Below are 19,571 nucleotides of genomic sequence, written 5' to 3'. Positions count from 1 at the left end.
GGGAAACAGGAGGTGGTGCCATTTCAACACAGCCAACTTTGTGACATCAAGGTGGCATTAGCTTAAGGGATGTGGCCATGCCAGATCACTGTGACCAGGGCAGGAATTGGGAACAAAAGCAAGGTTGGGTCAAAACACACGTTGAATCAATCTGTAGTTGGTGAGGAATGCATGGTGCATGAGCACCTGAGGCCAGAAGGCCACAGCCCAGCTCTAGAAGAGCTCACCAACAGGCAGAAGACATGGCTTCCCCAGCAGCCTCCTCCTAGCAAAAGCATTTGACTGAGTGGCCTCTAAGCTGAGGCATGGATGCCCCTGGAGGCAGGCAGCCTGGAGGGCCTGCAGAATTCAGCCAGGTGGTGAGGCAGGCAGTGAGGGTGGAGGCAGAAGCCCACAGTTTTCCAAGAGCATGGCAGGAACAAAAGGACATGCACAGCAATGTCCCAGGTGCCAGCCAGTGAATAGGAATAATTCCACTGTCCTGTTGTTATAGGGAGCTCGGTCAGGAGTGGCTGGGAGACTTGGTCACAGGCAGATGTTTTCCTCACTATTTGCATCTGGAATTACCTGGAGATAGCCCCGTAGCCCCTGCTAACCCCCAACTATGCTCAGGGAGCAGCTCACCCATACTCATAGGGCCAAAGTTGGCCTGCTGCAACCTGACCATATTCTGCTCCCCTGTGCCCCCTAGTGGAGCGTCACACACTTGCCCTTTATTGAGCCTCTTGAGGCCTAGGTTTCTGACATTAAAAACCAGGAGGCCACCGAGTCTGATTCTTTTGATAAATGTAGGAAAGGAAGGGATACCGGAGAAATTTTGTGATTTGTCCTGTATTTGAGTCAGGTAAAAGTAAACCCGAGCCTTCCTTACTGACCCCAGCTCAGCCTCTTCACCCTCTTCTGCTCCCCTCTCTATAGACACATTGGTCCTCAGATCTAGGGCAAGGACTCTTAGCCCTAAAAAAAAAAAAAAAAAACAAAAACAAAAACAAAAACTAGGCTGATAATACTGCAGCAAGAGCAAAGCACAGTTACTGATGGGATGTACAAGGAGTTTTGGAGAACTTTTTATTGTTTTAAAAATCATAATTGAAGTTTCAAAAAAACGAACAACCCAACACATGTTCCAACTCTAGGCCTAACTGCCTAGAAACTAGAGCACGGGGCTGTCCCTCCCCTCCGGCTGCCCACACCACTAGCCAGGACCCTGCCCTGGGGAGGCTGCTTGCCTGCCCTCCTCCCCACTGTGTGCTAAGTCACCACTGGAGAGGGGCCTGGGGTGAGGTAGGGGTGGCTGGCTCCCAGCACCCCTCACCCCCTGCACGTATGCAGCCTGTGAGCTGTGTATGGGAAAAAAGGGCCAGATCCCTGGGCAGGGGACCCCTTAGGGGGAAAGATAAAGAGCCAGTCCCCACTCACCCCCCCCACCCTGTCCCCCTCTCAAGGGAAACTGTCATCATCATCTTCTGCCATCTCTTTGGCAAACTCCAAGTCCTGCTGCTCTCGCTCACGCCGCTCCTGGGGAGAGATGGGTGAGGGCTGGTTGGGCTCCTTCCCTAAGTGCTTCACCCACAGCCAGGGACTGCCCAAGCTCAGAGCAGCTCCTGGCTCTCCACACACTTCCCTCCCCGCTTTCTGAATGGAGAGTCGACCTTTCGGTCTGGTCAAAAAAGAAGGAAGCTCACCTCTGCAGACTCCAAGTCCTTGTTGTATGATTTGGGAGGAAACCGCATGGCCTAGTAGAGCAGGAAGAAGAGCAGGATGAAGGCGGGGGAGGAACCACAGGGGAGGTGGTCACTTAACACACCCCTCCAAAGTTACCATAACAAGATCTGAACACCAGGGACCATCTCTACTTTAGCTGACGGGGGAGCTAGGTGCAACAATGAATTATTTTTATTTTATGCAATACTGGGAACTGAACCCAGGGATGCTCTACAACTGAGCTTCATCCCTGGACCTTTTTAAAACATTTTCTTTTTTTAGGCACCAGTGATCAAACTCAGGGGCACCTGACCACTGAGCCACACCCCCCAGCCCTGTTTTGTATTTTATTTAGAGATAGGGTCTCACTGAGTTGCTTAGCTCCTCACTTGCTGAGGCTGGCTTTGAACCCTTGATCCTCCTCCCTCAGCCTCCTGGGCCACTGGGATTACAGGTATGCACCCCTGTGCCATTCTTAAAACATTTTTGATACAGGGTCTCACTAAGTTACCCAGGCTAACCTTGAACTTGGCATTCTCCTGCCTCAGCCTACCAAGTTTCTGGGATTACAAGTAGGTGTGGTAGTGCCCAGCACAGAAATAAATTATTATAATACCAGGTGGTAAATGCTTAAAACGGGAGATTGGAAGGATCTGGAGGGAAGGATTGCTGACCTGCTCCTTGGTAGATAGAAGAAAAGGGAGGAAGGAGGCACTGGTTATGGGAAAGGGACTAGGCCTTCTAGGTGGAGGGCTCACATGTGAAAAAGCCTGGCCTAAGCGATAGCACAAGTTGGGAGTGGAAGGAGTGGAAGAAGGGGAGGTGAGAAGGATCAGATCACAAAGGATCTTGCATGTCCCACTGACTGTGGCTTTGGCAGATTTTAAGCAAGGCAGTAATATCCCTGGTTTCCTGGGAGAAGATTGGAGAAAAGAACAATGGTAGACACAAAATAATAGCATCACACTCAATACCTGACAGAGGACAAGGGCTTATCACCCCTGTGGAACCCAGCCCTACATTTTATATGGTTTAGATTTGGCCACGTGCCTGAATTCACATGGTGATGTCATTTACTCAACAATGCTGCGAAGCAGGCAGGCAGGCAGTACCTAACCATTAGCTCAGAGAACACAGACCTAGAGCCCTGCAGCCAGCATCCCTGTCTGGTGCCCCGCAAGCAATCATATTCCTAAGGAGCAACAGAAGGCGGCAGAGTCCCACAGGCAAGTGGTTATGGAATCTTGTAGAGTCCTTCCCCCACTGCGCCTGTCTGCCCACTTCAGTGGCTTCAGAAGTAGGTGGCGATTGGGCCACAGCCAAGGGCTTCGCACCTTGACAGACATGTTGTGGATGTCCAGGCAGAAGGAGATGCGCTGGTGGAAGGCCAGCTGGGGTTCCCGGGTGGAGTAGATATCAGTCATCTCCTTAGACTGGACATAGCCCTTCTCGTGGTTGATGCTGGCTTCAATGACACCATCCCGGATGGCCTGCAAACCCCAAAAGAAGGAAAGGTTACCAGAATGCCTATCTGAGAACCTCTTTTCCCATCCTGTTGCCTGGTCATCCTTACACTCTCACAAAGTCACACCCACAATCTTTCTGGTAACTTCCTGGCTTCTCTGCAAATGACTGGCACTCCTGAAGAGACTGTGCCACTGCTTTACCTATTCCCTTCTGGCCAATCTCCTCCCACTTTGGCCCTGAAACAGGCAGGAAGGTGAGAACCTGGGATAGCACAGCTCCTGACCCAGCCCCACCTTGGCAACAATAAACTCTGCGTCTTCTGGGCTATCCAGCTGCAGCTTCTGAGCAATGTCGGCCAGGGAGATGCGGGAGTAGGAGAGGCTGATCATGCGCACACCTGGGGAGGAAGGTGCATTGGGGTGAGCAGGGTTGGTATGGACTCTGTCCCTTGGAAAAACCCTGCCAGAGACCTGGACCCATACCTGTCTTAATCACATTGTGTCGAAGTCGGATGATTAGGGTGTAGGTCCCATCTGCTTGAAACTTCTCCCCAAACTGATCCAGGACCTGGTTGAACTTTGCTAGATTTCCTGTCCTGACAGCTGCAGGGGGAACAGGCATGGGTTAGATAATGCAAATGGGCACATGCATCAGAGAGGCCAAAGAAGGGCTCTGGCAGGCTCTGGGAGGGGACTGGCCTTACCTTGGGTGAGAAGGAAGTAGGGCATGAGTGAGCGCTTGAGGGAGGGCTGACGGAACTGCAGCCGGTCCGGGATCTCCCCTAGCAACAGTTCCACCACAATCAGAAGCTTGTGCACCTGGACAGGGCATGACACAGGAGCACAGTGGGCAGGGAGTCCCACCATGGAAGAAGAAAATGAAATGGGGCTTCAATCAGTCAGACATACTAGGGGGCAGCCTTGAGATGAGGCTCCCTAGGAGGGGAAAATCCCAGAGGACCCATGCTGGGCAGAGAATCAAAGCTACATCTTTGCAGCCAGGTACTGAGAACAGCTGACCCTTGGGCCACACAGAGCCCTCAGCTTAGTTTCATCTGGACAATCAGAGCACACACTGCTCTGCAAAGGCAACACTCTGAAGCAGACAGAGGACAGACAGGATAGGAGGCTGGGGAAGACTGTATCTTCTGGAGAGGCTGACGGGTGGACTGTTACTGGAGGAGAGGAGGGGGACAATGTGTAGAGCTACTTATCTAGCTGGAGGCAGAAGCACAGGGAGGGCCTGGCAGACCTCAGTGAGGGAGCAAGGGACAGACACAGAAGACTGGCTGGAAAATGGGGCCTCTCCGTCTCCATAGGATTGTGAGGTGTTTCTGAATGGCGCCCATTATAGGGTTAGCACCCTGGAAGGGAAACTATGGTGGAAGGGATTGCCAACCAAGCAGGAGGCACAGGGACACAGACAGCTAATGTCACAGGAGAGGTGAGGGTGAAAATGGTAGTGTGTGATTATGTTCACAGCTGGGCAAAGATTCTTCATCCCCCACATATACCCATGAGATTGCCCTGTTGCTTGGCATAATCCCTGTGAGAGGGGAAATCCATGGAAATGGTAGAATTTAGTGAGCGCCTTAAGGATTCTGACAAAGAGAAAAAGGAGGAAGCACATTTGAGCCAAGAAAGAAGATTAAAGAGGCGGGAAAAGTGCCTGGGAGCCCTCAGGAGAAATGTGCCACCTTGAATGTGAGGCTGAGCAGTTCAGAATGTGTACCTGGACATCTGAGGTCCAATTTTTAATTATGTGAGCCAGGAAGTGCTGATACACTAGTCCTTAGCTTCCTCATCCCTCAAAAGAACATAAGAATAACAGCACTTGGCCTGTCTGCCTCACGAAAGTGTTAGGACCTTCCACTGGGTGGATGATGGAGAGCAAGGGAGGCTTCCTGGGCAAAGGAAAGGCAGGCCTAAGCTTTGCTTAGTTAGCAACTGCATGGGAGCTGGCTTGCTAGAGAGGGGAAGAACATGACCAGTCCCAATGGTCCAGAATGCTAGGGGGAGGATCAGTGACTCAAAGAAGAGGGCTGGCAACATGAAAGTGCAGGCAAATACTGAAGATGTGAGCCAACTCAGCAGTCAACTCAGTAAGGGGGAAAAGGAAGGGGAGGTCAGAGATGACCCCGAGGTTCCTTCTTGCAGAGTAGAAGGAAAGGCTATAAGGGCCAAAAGGAATATGTTAGGGACAGGCTGAGTTTGAAGAATCAGGGAGTGTCTACAGTGATGAGGGGGTTATAGTTCCAGGTCTGGTGTTCACAAGAGGGGTCAGAATTAATGTTTTGGGTTGATTTATATCCTTCCTCAAAATTAGATGCTGAAGACTACCCCCAGGACTTCAAAATGTGACCATATTTGGAGAAAAGGATAATTAAGGTAAAATGAGGTCACACAGATAAGCTGTAACCCAGTATGACTAGCATCCTTTTAAGGGAACAGGGCACAGAAACCCATTGAAGGAAGATCATGTGAGAATATGGGAAGATGGCTATCCACAAACAAAGGAGAGGGCCTCAGAAGAAGGCAACTGTGCTGACAGCCTGATCTTGCACTTCTGGTCTCTATAATTAGGACAAAATTAAATTCTGTTTAAGCTACCAAAGCTATGGTGCCTTGTGGCAGCCCAAGCAAACTCACATGGTTAGTAATGGACTTGAATGAAAATTAACAGAGGCGAGGGTTGAAGTTCTGAATGTGCAAGATTACTGGAGGAGAGAATGTGGATGTTACTAGAAGCAGGTAAGCTTTCAAGGTGTTCTGATGGGGACTGGGGAAATAAAAAGAAGCAGAGGGAAAGAAATGACAGACGAGGTGCTTGGCCAGTGGACTGCCAGTGAGGGGCCAGGACAGTGCGGGTGTGATTGCCTGAGGGGAAAGCAGCAGAACTTCTTTCCTGGGTAGACTTTAAGCGAACAGGTGTAAGGCCAAGGCTTTGGAATACAGGAAGGAACAGGATCAAGAATACAGTTGAGAAGCTATCTTTAGGTAAAAACAGGAGGGAAAGAATGAGTGAAGTAAGGGTATTTTATCAAGTAAGGACACAGTGAGACTTGGAAAAGAGCCACACCAGAACCCAACTGTGCTGGTTCTGTGATCTCAGACTGTTAGAGTCCAGAACTGGGAGAAATGAACTTCTATCTATTTTTTTTATGCACCATCCAGATTACGGTCCTTTATTTTAGTAGCCCAGGTGGATTAAGACACTGGGAGAACCCAAGGCAAGTCTTTAAAAGTGGAAAAGGAGGCAGAAAGGGAGGCAGAGTACAAGAAGAAAGCAGAGGTTGGAGTAATGCAATGTGACAAGGATTCAGTCCATTGCTACTGGCTTTGAAGATGAAAGGAAACCACATGCCTAGGGATACCAGTGGTTTCCAGAAGCTGAAAAGAAAAAAAAAATACATTCTTGCCTAGAGCCTCCACAGAGGAACATTAGCCCTGCCTACACCACTGAGCTACATTTCCAGTCTTTTATCTATTTATTTTTTTTATTTAAGACAGGGTCTCACAAAGGTGCTTAGGGGCTCAAAATGTTGCTGAGGCTGGCCTCAAACTCGTGATACTTCTGCCTCAGCCTTCCAAGTAGTTGGGATTATAGGTATGTGTCACCATGCTCAGCGAAGATAATAAATTTGGGTGTTTTCGGTGGGGTGGGGGAGAGGTAAGGAGAGACATCAGGTTTTGAGAGAAGGCAGTTGTGTTAACAGATGCTAAATGGCCTTCCTCTATCCCTGAAGGACATGAGCCAGAGCTACCCACCTACTCATAGTGTGGTCCATGTACCAACAGCATTGGCATCATCTGAGAGCCTATTAGAAATGCCCGCCTTCAATATGAACCCCAGGCGCCTCCCATGCAGTACACTGGGGTCTCAGGGTAAAGGGAAGGGCAGAGGGAAGCAGGCTCTCACACAAACATACAGACATCCCCTTTCATCTTCCCAGGCTTTCTCACACTGGCCAAAGATCTCACTCTAGCTCTCTGCTCCTTCCTGCCACTTGGCTCCACCACAGGACAAATGGAAACCTTATGCCTAGTTTGAAAATATTGCTTTGCCCCAAAAAGCCTTTCCCCTGGCACCAGACATTCTGTGTGTTCCTTATTTGTATTTTGTTGTTGTTGTTGTTTTCAGTACTAGGGATGGAATCCAGGGTCTTAAGCATGCTAGGCAAGTACTCTACCACTGCGCTACATTTTATTTTTTATATTTTTAAAATTTTTTAAATATTTTATTTTTTAGTTTTCCACGGACACAACATCTTTGTTTGTATGTGGTGCTGAGAATCGAACTCCGGCCGCACGCATGCCAGGCGAGCGCGCTACCGCTTGAGCCACATCCCCAGCCCCTTATTTTTTATTTTAACACAGGGTTTCAGTGAGTTGCTAAGGCTGGCTCAAACCTACAATCCTCCTGCCATAGTTTCACAAGCTGCTGGGATTACAGGCATGCACCCGGCTTCTTAAAAGACACTTTAGTGTGACTTAGGTTTTAAGTAATCTAATCATTTGCTCACATGCCAATGTGTCTGGAAAATCATTTCTTTCTATGAAAATTCTATCCATCTCCCAAAAATCAGTTCAAATTTAAACTTTTTGATTTCTTTAATTATTAGACCAAAAATAAATTTGTCTTTCTCTGCCTTTATGAAGAGATACAAAAGGAATCTCCACTATACTGACCCAATCATTAAACATATCCTCCCTGTTCTCTGTTGGGCACTGAGGGTAGTATATGTCCTGGCAGAAGGCAGAAGTAAAGGTCTTCAGTAGGGGAAAACAAAGTCCAAATCCGAGCTACTGCTTTCTGAGACCTTATTCAGGCCTGCAAGCCTGAATCAACATTCTTTATTTCTTCAAAATGTTGTCCTTAAGAATGCCAATTCCTGTCCATCACAATGCCTAATACCAAAGTCAAAGCTCAAAACTTCCTTGGTGACCCACAGCTCTTAAGTGGCCAAGGTTTATCTCCACCTGAGCCCATCAGCTTCAAGGAAATTTCTGGGTTCCCTGGCCACAGACAGCACTGATCTCAGATGTGTGCTGAGGGACCAGATAAAATAGAGCCTGGGGCTTATCAACACAATCCATGCCCACACCTAGAATAACTGACAGGAGTGCTTGGGAATCAAGAATATTCTAAAACCTATCTCCCAAGGAGAATATTCTGAACACAAGCTGCTGGAGGCATGTTTACTGTGCTTTGAAAAATAATAGCCATAAATAGACAGCTGAAGCAACCTCTGGGATGACAAAGATTAAGGAAGCCTTTCCTGGCACCCTGGACATCAAAGTAAATTGAAGTGGTATCAGATGAGTTAGAGATGAAGGAATGATGGCAACTGCTACTTACTGTTTGTTTAAAGCCGACAGCTGTGTGCTGAGGGGCCTTTCGAAGGGCATTGGTCATCGTTCTCCGGGCCTCTGAGTACTCCAGCTGAATGGCTTTGATTCGTCCTGGAGTGGAGGAAAGAAGAATGGTCAGGAGAGTGGTGCCATCACGAGAGAGCACATGGACCAACCCTTAGAAATTTTGCATTAAGTGAGCCTGAGACCTCTTCTGATTTGTCATCAGGCCCCTCTACTCACCTGTGTAGTAGAGGTACCTGGCCCACTCATTGTTGTTGGCCTGCTCAGGAAATACGGACTTGGACACCAGCTTTTCAGCCTGGTCATACAAGCTGTAGTGTAGGTAATTCCGCAGCAGGAGGTTCAGCAGGGTGGCCTGCCCATCTGCATCATGCCGGAGGGTGGCTGTCCGGAGTCGGGCATGCAAGAAGCTTCAAGAAAGAAAGGATGTCAAAGGCCTCAAGCCACAACTCTCTGAACTGTCTTTGACTCTGCATTCTCTCGATTCCTAAAAATGTGATACAAACTGCTTTTCTGGGTACTCACTGAATATTCAACTCTAGACTGGCAGTTGTGTGAAGTGCCATGCTAGCTGCACAAAAAGAATAAAACCCTGCTCTTAGGGAACCTCATGGAGAGTCAATGCTCATGGCACTAAGTAGCATGACAGATGGTGGTGGCAGTGGTATGGGCTGAGAAGTAATCAGAGTAAGTGCAATGGGGACTGCAGGAAGCAAGGATGTGACTGTGATTTCAAATAGCTTGATCACTGCGAAGGTTACAATTAAGTGGAGGCTTGAAGAAGGCAGGGAAAGCCAAGAAGGAAAGCCTTCTTGGCAGAGGGGAGAGCCAGTGCAAAGGCTGAGGAAGAGTATGCCTGGCCTGCTCAAGGAAGGGCAGGAGGCTAATGGGGTTGAGGGTACCGAGTGTGCTGGGCAGAGCAGAAAGAGGTGAAGTCAAGGAGGTGGTAAGGGATAGGACATGTCAGCCTTATGAGCTAATGGGAGGATTTAGAAATGGGGAGCCACTGTAGGTTTTGAGTAGAAGGGGAAAATATTTTGAGTTTTTCCTTTCATTCCTAACCTACTTCTCAGTCCTCCCTTGATGTGGGGGTGAAAAAAAAGAGTCAGAGGACAGTTCCTTCCTTCCCCACCTTTTTGGTATTCAGAATTGAACTCAGGGGTGTTTACCACTGAAGTACAACCACAGCCCTTTTTATTTTTTGAGACAGGGTCTCACTAAGTTGCTGAGGGCCTCACTGAATTGCTGAGGCTAACATTAAACTTTTGATCCTTTTACCTCACCCTCATGAGTCGCTGGGACTACAGGCACATGCCATCACACCCCGTGGGAAGACAGTTCTTAACAGTCCAGTGTTATCTCCATTCCTTTGTCCAAGATCACCCCTCCATACTCAGGGCATATAAACTGTTGTTCCCACTACCTGCTGGGTACTTTATACCCACCAGCTCATTGCTCTCTGCATGCCCATAGTTCCACAGTGATGATGAAGGGCTGCCAAGGGAGACCTGGCCATCTGTACCTGCGTACCACATCCAGCTTGTCCAGGAACTCATAGACCCTGGCATGATAATAGTAACATTTTGCAGCTACAAGGTCCAAGGCCCGGCGGTTCTGAGTACTTATCTTCTGCATGAGGTCATCAGAGATTTTCTGTGCCTGAGGAAGAAGCCAAAAGAATCAAGTGGCAGTTCTTCAAAAGGTTAAACATGGAGCTACCATATGAGCCAGTTGATTCCTCTCTTAGAGAACTTGAAGCATGTCCACAGAACAGCCTGTACAGAAATGTTCATAACCATACTATTCATAATAACAAAGTGGAAACAACCCAATGTTCCTTGGTGACTGAAGAATAGAACAACAAAATGTGGTATATTCATGTAATGGAATATTATTAAGTCGTATAAAGGAATGAAGAACTGATTGATGCACACTAGGTATGGATAAATCTATAAAACCTTATGCTAAGTGAAAGAAGCCAGATGCAAAGGCTTCTTTGCATATATTGTGATTCAGAGTAGGCAAATTTTCTATAGATACAGAAAGCAGATTAGTGGTTACTGGGGACTGGGGTGAGGGGAGGATGGGGGAATACCTGCTAACAGGTATGGTGTTTCTGGGGTGAAAAAAGTGTCCTGGAACTAGTGTTGACCACTGTGCAACCTTGTGAATATAATAAAAACCACTGAGCTGTACACATCAAAGGGGCGAATTTGATCTCAATAACAAACAAACAAAACAGGGATGAGGAAAGAAATAAACAAAATAAGGAGTTGAAGAGTAATACCTGTCATTTCTTAAGCAGCCTTCTGTGACAATGGCTATGACTGAGGAGGAAGCTGGCCCTAGCTGGGGTGGTGGTGGTAGAAGTGTGGTACAGACTGAATGTTCTTTACTAGAAATGCTTGGGACCAGAAGTATCTTGGATTTAGGATTCTTTTAAATTTTGGAATATTTGCATATACATAATGAGATATCTTGGGGATGGAACCCAAATCTAAACATGAAATTTACTCATGTTTCATAGGCACCTTACACACCTAGGGTATTTTATACAGTACTTTTTGTGCACGTCTGTTGACTAAGACCTGTCATATAAGGTCAGGGGTGGTATTTTCCTTTTATAGCACCATGTTGGTGCTCCAAAAATTTCAGATTTTGAAGCATCTGGATTAAGGATGCTTAACCTGTATCCAAAATGGAGTTCTTTAGTCCCATAAAAATAGCTGACATTTTTTTTTCTTTTTTTTTTGGTGGTGCTGGAGATTGAATCCAAGGACTTGTGCACGCTAGGCAAGCACTCTAAGCATGTTATTTAAAGCAATACTAGTGACAATTTTATAAAGTGCACAGTTATTCCCATTTTTACATATAGCTAGGAGAAATTAAATTTGCCTAAGATACAGTTAGGATTGGAACCCAGGTCTTTGTCTTCAAGCCTCCTACTCTTCCCAAAAGAATCCATTATACTGGTATCAAACCAAAGACAGGGATAGAATGACCATGGCCAGCCCTTTCCCATGGTGCCCAGAAAGAAGTAGAAGGCGGATCTCACTGGTTTTGAGGTCAAACACATACCCACTTGGAAAAGAGTGTGCAGGATGGTTCTTAAGGGGAAAACAAAACAAAACAGTGATTATCTCCATTTCTTCACCTGGGACAATCTTCCCCACAAACCCCTCACACTGCTTGGGTTCACTACATTCTCCCAGTGTCCTGGATACCTCTTTGTAGCGTTTGCTGTTCATCAGGAAGATGATCATGAGGAGCTGGAGATAGGCTTCCACTTCAGGCAGGAGAGGGGCTGATGCGGCTTTTCCTGTGCGGGGCCGGAACTGTAAATCAGCCTCTGTGTCCATGGGCTGGGAGAGGAAAAAGTTACCATGGAAGAGCTCAATCAGATCAATCAACTGAGAATTTATTGAGCACCCACAATGTGTTTCAACATGTTTCCTGAATACCTTTTATGTTCCAAGGTTTTGCTAGGCATTAGAGATTAAAAATAAAATAAAAAAGACAGTTTTTCCACTGGGTATGGTAGCACACACCTGTAATCCCAGCTCGGGAGGCTGAGGCAGGAGGATCGAGAGTTCAAAGCCAGCCTCAGCAATGGCAAGGTGCTAAGCAACTCAGTGAGACCCTGTCTCTAAATAAAATACAAAATAGGGCTAAGGATGTGGCTCAGTGGTTGAGTGCCCCCAAGTTCAATTCCCAGTACCAGGAAAAAAACAAAGACAGTTTTTCCTGAGGGAGTCAAGGAGGCTGGCTATATGATAAATACAAAAAAGAGGTAGAGGGGGCTGGGGTTGTGGCTCAATGGTAAAGCGCTTGCCTAGCATTTGTTAGGCACTGGGTTCGATCCCTGGCACCACATAAAGATTAAAACCAAATAACATAAAGGTATTGTGTCCATCTACAACTAAAAAAAAAAAAAAAAGAACAATGTGAGGAATCCTCAAAGAGACTAATCTAAGTAGAGATTAAAACACTATGCTGGGGATGTGGCTCAAGCAGTAGGCCCTTGCCTGGCATGCATGGGGTGCTGGGTTTGATCCTCAGCACCACATAAAAATAAAATAAAGATGCTGTGTCCACCGAAAACTAAAAAATAAATATTAAAAAATTCAAAATAAATAAATAAATAAAACACTACACCTGGAACCATTGTAAATCCTACCAGACAGGGCTTAATGAGTGATATAATTCTAAAGATGAACTCAAGAATAATGACATAAGCGGAGAACAATGAAACATGCCTGTAATCCAAACTACTCAGGAGGCTGAGGCAGGAGAATGCAAGATCAAAGCCAACCTGAGCAACTTAGGGAGACTGTCTCAAAAAAATAAAAAGGGCTGGGCAAGCAGTTCTAGGGAGCCTCTTATTAAAGGGCAGCATATACAATCACTTCTTTTGCCCTAATATAGTTAAGCAAAATTTATAGATTCAATACACTCATTTTCAAACATAACCATGAGATAAGGAAAAATACAGACAGATAAAGGATACTAGAAAGAGGAGAAAGAAAAAAACAAAAACAAAGTAAAAAAAAAAAAAAAATCAGTATTAAAAAAGAGTTGGGGGTATAGCTCAGTGGTAGAGGGCCCCTGGGTTCAATCCCCAGTATGGCAAGGAGGGAAAAAGAGGCAAAATGAGACTAAGAAAAAGTTGTGGGGTTTTTTGGAGAGGGAACAAAGGAAATAACGTTGACATATATATGTAATACTTATTTTTGATCTAGTCACTGACATTTTTGATCTAGTCACTGACACTGAAAGACATAATGTGTTAAGTCAGCCCCAAAATTAATCACATGTGGTGACTTTAGAGATGTGAAGGTTAAAACCATCTAAAGTGGGGTTGGGGAGGGTGTGCTTTCCTCCTTTCCCAGATAATAAACTCTTCATTGTTCTGCCTCCAGGGATTTTCACATCTATAGACTGTTGAGTGCACAGGATTTTAGGGAGATGCCAGTGGCTGGAAAGTCTGAGAGGTTTGGGAAGGCTAAGATCTGGACTGTACCATGAATGAAGAGGGAATTCCATAACTACAAAGGAGAGGTCTCTCCTGCCATGGAGAACACAGCCACTCATTAAACAGACCTCATCAGCATCCATGATATGCCAGGCTCTGTTCTAAGAGCTTTCTGTACTAGCTCCACCCTACCTCTAATCTATTCATCACATCTAACAAATGAAGAAGATAAGGTAAAGGGAGATTAAGTCACCGTCCAAGTCCCATAGGTACTAAATAGTTTGGATTTCAATTCAAATATGAGTTTAACTGTTAGGGAAGTTTACTAAGGGCAGGTAGGACAACAGAAACCCTTTGTATACTCTTTAAACTAAGGGAACAGGTAATCTGTATTATTCATGCAACCTTTACACAGTGGCCCTCTACCACTGAGCTATACCTCAACTCTTTTTGAATACTGATTTTTTTTTTTTTTTTGCTGTGTTTTTGTTTTTTTCTTTCTAAATCAGGGATTCCCTGATTTAGAAGAATGACACCATACAAGAGAAGGATAGATCCCTTGCTATTGGGCAAGTAAGTGTTAAATATGCTGCTCTGGTTTCACTCCTGATGCCACAAAAGGTTGTAAGAGAGGTCTTCAATTCTATACTGGAGGTCTGAGGCCAAGTCCACACCTTTTAAGCTCAACTGACCCACTCACCTCTTCTAGGAAGGATAGTAAGAAGTCTCGAGTGGCATTATTAGAGGTGAAGAAGCCATGCACAGCTTTATACAGAACATAGTGGTTGAGGCGGCGTGATGTGGAAGGTAGCATCCTCAGGGCCCGCAGGACAAATCTTGGCTCCTTGCCTGAAACGGCCTTCTCCAGCTGTTTCACATGCTCTTTGATGTCTGTAAAAGAGAAGAAAAAGACGTTACTTCTAACTCCTCTTATTCTATCACCACTCTGGGCAAGCAGTTCTAGGGAGCTTCTAGGGCAGAATATGCAATCACTTCTTTTGCCCTAATATGGTTAAGCAATATTTATAGATTTATACACTTTTTTTCAGACGTAACCAAGAGACAAGGAAAAATATATAGACGGGCAGAGGATGACAGAATGAGAAGAAAGAAAAAAACAGAAAAAAAGCAAAAAAAAAAAAAAAAAAAAAGAGGAAATTTATTAGATTTCAAAAATATAGGAAACTTTCTAACTGTGAACAATGTGACAAATACACATGTATATTCGTGCAATGGAAGAACCTGATTTTGCAAAAAAGCCTTTTGAATAATTGTGTAAACAAAAAAAATATTACCAGAAAATGTAACCAAAGATCCATATTTTTTTCTATAAAAAGCTTATATAAATAGTTTAGAGAAACTCTACTGCCATAATTTCAAAATAAAAATGGTCATAAACCAGAAGAGGAAAGGCAATTAGCAAACAGTCACACAAAATATATTTGGCTAGGATTTGAATAATTGCAAATGTTAATATTACCAAATTAGCAATATTTAAAAAATGAAAACACATTGTAGCATAAAAAATATTTCTGCTGGGCTGGGATTGTGGCTCAGTGGAAGAGTGCTTGCTTAGCACATGTGAGGCACTGGGTTCAATCCTCAGCACCACATAAAAATAAAGATATTGTGTCCATATACAACTAAAAAAAATATTTCTGCGAGTATAATGTAAATCAGCAGTTTTTCTAGACAGTATCAAAAACTTTACTTGGGCATGTAGATTCTGGGAACCTATACTTAAAAAAATAAACCCCCCCCCCCAATACTGGGGATCAGACACAGGACCTTGCTCATGTACCCAGCACAAGAAATAATTATAAGAATAGATTTAAAAACTTGGGCACACAAGGCATGGTGAGGCATACCCAGTGGCTTGGAAGGCTAAGGCAGGAGGATCTTAGTTCAAAGCCAGCCTCAGCAAATCAGCAAGACCCTGTCTCAAAATAGAAAAGGGCTGAGGATGTGGCTCAGTGGTTAAGCATTCCTGGGTTCAATTCCTGGTACCAAAACAAAACCAAAAACACCTGGACACAAAGAGGAACAAAGCTATTTATAAAAGAATGAAACTAAAAATACTTTTATTTCTTTGGATCTGGGAATTGAACTTAAGGCCTTGTGCAGGCTAAGCAAGCACTTTACCACTAAGCTATACCTTCAAATCCTACAAATATTTCAGATGTGCAATGTGACAGTTTTTAGTCACCTTTGAATATTCGGTAATTAGCACAGGGTATATGGGACACATTATCGATATACTAACATTTAAAAGGTTCTATCCCTTTCACCTATACAAATGAGGAAACTAATTCCAGAGCTTGTACTCTTAACCAATATACTAGGTATTTGATATGTGTTTCTGGAATAAATTGAATGTTATCTTTATAGATGTTAAATGAAAAAAGAAAAAAGTAGGAAATTATTTGTACTTAGTTACATCTTGACCCAAATTGTATATCTCAATTATGGGAGACTAGATCAAAAATTCATAGGAAAAAAAAAAAAGATAACTATGGTTGGATTTTTTTCCCCTGTTAATTTAGACTTTTTATATTTCCCAAAATTGATGAACAAAAACTACTTTAAAACAAGAAAATCAAAGTGTTGCCAGGCACAGTGGTGCAGGACTGTAATCCCAGCAGCTTGGGAGGCTGAGGCAGGAAGATCTTGAGTTCAAAGCCAATCTCAGCAAAAGCCAGGTCCTTAGCAACTAAGTGAGATCCTGTCTTTTAAATACAAAATAGGGCTGGGGATGTGGCTCAATAGTCAAGTGTCCCCAAGTTCAATCCCTGGTACTCCCCACCCCTCCAAAAAAAAAGAAAATGAAAGTGTTCATAACACATGTGGGGCTGGGGCTGTAACTCAGTGGTAGAGTGCATGCCTAGCATGCATGAAGCACTAGGTTTGATCCTCAGCACCACATAAAAATAAACAAAATAAAGGCATTCTGTCCATCTACAACTACAAAAAAAAAAAAAAGGAAAAAAATAAACACATGTATCTATTACCCCACAGGTAATGCTGAATGGCACCTTTGCTACTAGCTATCGTTTTAGATAAAAGGACCTTCTATGATCTTGTTGCCCAACTTCAGAGCAGGAGCTGATGCAGTCAACACTATCAAATCCTCAAAAGCATCACCCAGGAGCATAGCTTTACTTATCCCAATGCTTTAAAGTAGTTTCTCATGCAGTTAAATAAGTAGTTTGGTCCCACTTGATCCAGAAGCCAGAAAATAGAATCAGGGTCACATGGGAAGTCTCTCTCTACCCATTCCAAATGTGCACAGGATGTTCTACATGGGAAATGCAAAACTGATGCTTAGAGGAAAAAGAGAATGGGAAATGGCACCCAGGAGGAAAGAAATGGGTACTGGACAGAATGGTACTGGTATATAGTAGTTGAGGTCAAAGTGATAATTAGGAACTCAAAAACGCCAAAATTTCAAACAAAGTTGAAAGTGTGTATGTGTTTAAATACTTAGGATATCAAGAGGGAGTAATGATCTGAAAGGAGAGGAGATCGTTTGGGCACTTCAACTATAGACATAAGTAAACAATAAAATAGGTTTAAATGGCACTGTTAGGGAAGTTTACTAAGGGCAGGTAGACAACAGAAACCCTTTGTACACTCTTTAAACTAAGGGAACATGTAATCTATATTATTCATGCACCTTTTACACAAGTTTACACATGCACACACAATGGATTCTACAGAGGTAAGTCATATGGTGGGGGTGCAAGAATCATTTGGATAGGATGTAAATGGAGTAGGTCAGAAGAGTGTCAGGGTAGTGGGGGCAGGCACTCCCGACCCCAGGCCCAATGACAGAACCCAAGGAATCGAGGGTGGTGGAGGCTGCGCTGGTGTTCCAGGGAGAATCCACATCACTCGGGTCGCTGTCACCCTTGATTTGGTACTTCCCCGACCCGGGCGCCCGTACCCTCCAAGGTGACGGTGTCCAGTTCTCGCTGGGAGTGTTCAGCCGCTGCCGCCACCGTCTTGCCGTCGGCCTCCCCGGTTGACCCGCTACCCGTCGCTGCCTCTTCTTTCATCTCCACATCCTGGGGGGCCGGGGGCTGTGGTGGTTCTTGTTCTCCTCCACCGGGCGGCGGCTTTGCCTTGTCCGCGCCACGGCGCCGCGCCGAGCCCTCCTGTTTCATGGCGCTCGGAGTCGCGGCCTAGTCCGGGGACCGAGGCCGGGGCCTCGCGTGAATCCTGGTACCAGGGACCAGGAACCGAGCCGGGCCTGTACACAAGCGCGGGCTCGCGTTGGGCCGCACGATGACGGAGCAGCTGCAAACCCCTTCCCGGCGCTGGGTCTTCTGGGAAACGCCAGGCCCCGTGGGTTGATGGCCGAGTCAATTAAGGGGAAAGAAATCAACAGCCGAAGTGCAGGATGAAGGCGGATCTTGGAGGAAGGACGGGGAGGAGCCTGTATGAGTTTGTGGGGCTTTCTTTGAAGTGCTTAAATGTGTTGATTTTAACTTCTCCTGGAGTGCATTTCTGTGGGTGTCCACGAGAGGTCCCCTCAGACTCCAACCTGGACTCCAACGGACTCTTAAGAGTACCCCACTGGAATGGAGTGGGTAGGGCCTATCCGAGCGTGGAGCGAGATGACGTCACAAGTTGCCGGGCGGGTGTTGCGTCCAGGCTCCAGCAATTTGCTGGGTCTCGAGTGGCCACTGGGATCCGCCGGGCTAGTGCTCAACGGCGCCCGGTGCCTCCAGCGCGAGGCAAGAAAAGAAGGCTGCGGAGGAGGGCTAGGCTGTTGGGGTTTAAACAAACGGAATTGGGGAGTAGGAAGAAACCCATGGATCCGGACTTCCTTGTCAGATTGTAGTTTACTGCTTTCTCTGCAGCCTAGCCCGGCGGTGGCAGGCACACACGCCTATAATCCCAGGGACTCGGGAGCCTGAGGCAGGAGGATCTCATATTCAAGTCCCACCTGGGCAATTTAGCGAGACCCTGTCCCAAAATTTAAAAACAGAGGGCTGGGGATGTAACTTAGTGGTAAAGTGCTCCTGGGTTCTATCAATCCCCAGTACACCTCCACCCTCCCCAACCCTCCCTCACCAAATCTCTGCAGCCTGGGAGTGTGAATGGGGGAGAGTGTGTTTGCGTAGAATCACTGCAGTTTAATAAAAGATAGGGGTCCACTCTCTGTATGGATGAAAGTTAGCAGAAGGCATGGGTGGGGGTGTGGAAAACTGCTCAAGAATTTAGTACAGTAGCAGGGAGGGGTGGGGAAAGGTGTCCGAAGGTAAGATAGTGGACAGTCTGCTCTGGCCTGCAGCAGATTGTAAGGGTGGAAAGTCCCCCTGGTAGAGGCTTTAGGGAACCTGTTGAGGGGCCTTAAATTGGACCAGAAAGAAACCCTGCCCATTTACATTTGAAAGAACTCCTCCAGTGATTCTGTAGGGTAGGAGGATACTGGTTCCAGTTTCTTAAGATACAATACAGTAATTTCCCATCTTGGAACCTTGATTTCTTCCATAAATGGAAGTTCTAAGTTTTAGACCTTGGATGGACCCTTCACACAATCTAGCCCTGTTGCAAGAACCTAGAGGCAGAGGATATGTTTTGACTATATTCTGGTTCGTATTCATATGAATATATGTGATGTGTTTTTTTTTTTTTTTTGTAGGTGGACACATCCTTTATTTTTATGTAGTGCTGAGAATCGAACCCAGGTCCTACCCTTGCTAGGCGAGCGCTCTACCACTTAGCCACAATCCCAGCCCTTATATGTGATATCTTAACATACCTTTTGTATTCTTCCTTTCATACTATTCCTGCAAATAATTGCCTGCATTAAACAGCCACTTTGCTAAATGAAAAAGGTGTGTGCTCCAGTTTTAAAGAACATGTTTTGACCAAGTCCTTCCTGTCCTCTCACCTCCCAGGGCTAGAGTTTGGATAACATTCTTTTGAATCATCACTGGAGTAAACACATTAAAGTGTCTTCTTCACAACACCATATCTGTAGCTGAGGTGGATGAGAATGATAAAGGCAGAACACAGACTTGCTGTGTTGTTCATCCTTACAATCC

General features: G+C 45.5%; 1 protein-coding gene across 1 annotated transcript; it reads right to left on the bottom strand.

Annotated features, from left to right (window-relative positions):
* Window positions 1–1,054: 1,054 nt before the first annotated feature.
* Psmd3 (proteasome 26S subunit, non-ATPase 3) lies at window positions 1,055–17,861 on the bottom strand. The gene is made up of 12 exons (XM_026387012.2): window positions 17,462–17,861; window positions 14,219–14,409; window positions 11,771–11,908; window positions 10,069–10,205; window positions 8,766–8,956; window positions 8,530–8,633; window positions 3,875–3,989; window positions 3,654–3,773; window positions 3,465–3,568; window positions 3,039–3,194; window positions 1,686–1,736; window positions 1,055–1,518 (listed from the first exon to the last, which is right to left on the bottom strand). The coding sequence occupies exons 1-12, from the start codon at window positions 17,679–17,681 to the stop codon at window positions 1,441–1,443; spliced, it is 1,605 nt and encodes a 534-aa protein (XP_026242797.1). The 5' UTR covers window positions 17,682–17,861; the 3' UTR covers window positions 1,055–1,440.
* Between the last annotated feature and the right edge of the window lie 1,710 nt (window positions 17,862–19,571).

This window comes from Urocitellus parryii, chromosome 7 (genome assembly GCF_045843805.1).
Source record: "Urocitellus parryii isolate mUroPar1 chromosome 7, mUroPar1.hap1, whole genome shotgun sequence".
Classification (NCBI taxonomy): domain Eukaryota; kingdom Metazoa; phylum Chordata; class Mammalia; order Rodentia; family Sciuridae; genus Urocitellus; species Urocitellus parryii.
Note: the sequence above shows the minus strand (reverse complement) of the source record. Positions and strands in the feature narration are given on the sequence as shown.

What these genes read in the sequence shown, in the direction of transcription:
- Psmd3 (XM_026387012.2), bottom strand. Translation starts at nt 17,681, where the DNA reads ATGAAACAGGAGGGCTCGGCGCGGCGCCGTGGCGCGGACAAGGCAAAG. An exon ending in GGACACCGTCACCTTGGAGG is followed by an intron (nt 14,410 to 17,461) that starts GTACGGGCGCCC and finishes TCTCTTTTACAG; the next exon opens with ACATCAAAGAGCATGTGAAA. An exon ending in ACAGCAAACGCTACAAAGAG is followed by an intron (nt 10,206 to 11,770) that starts GTATCCAGGACA and finishes CTTCTTCCTCAG; the next exon opens with GCACAGAAAATCTCTGATGA.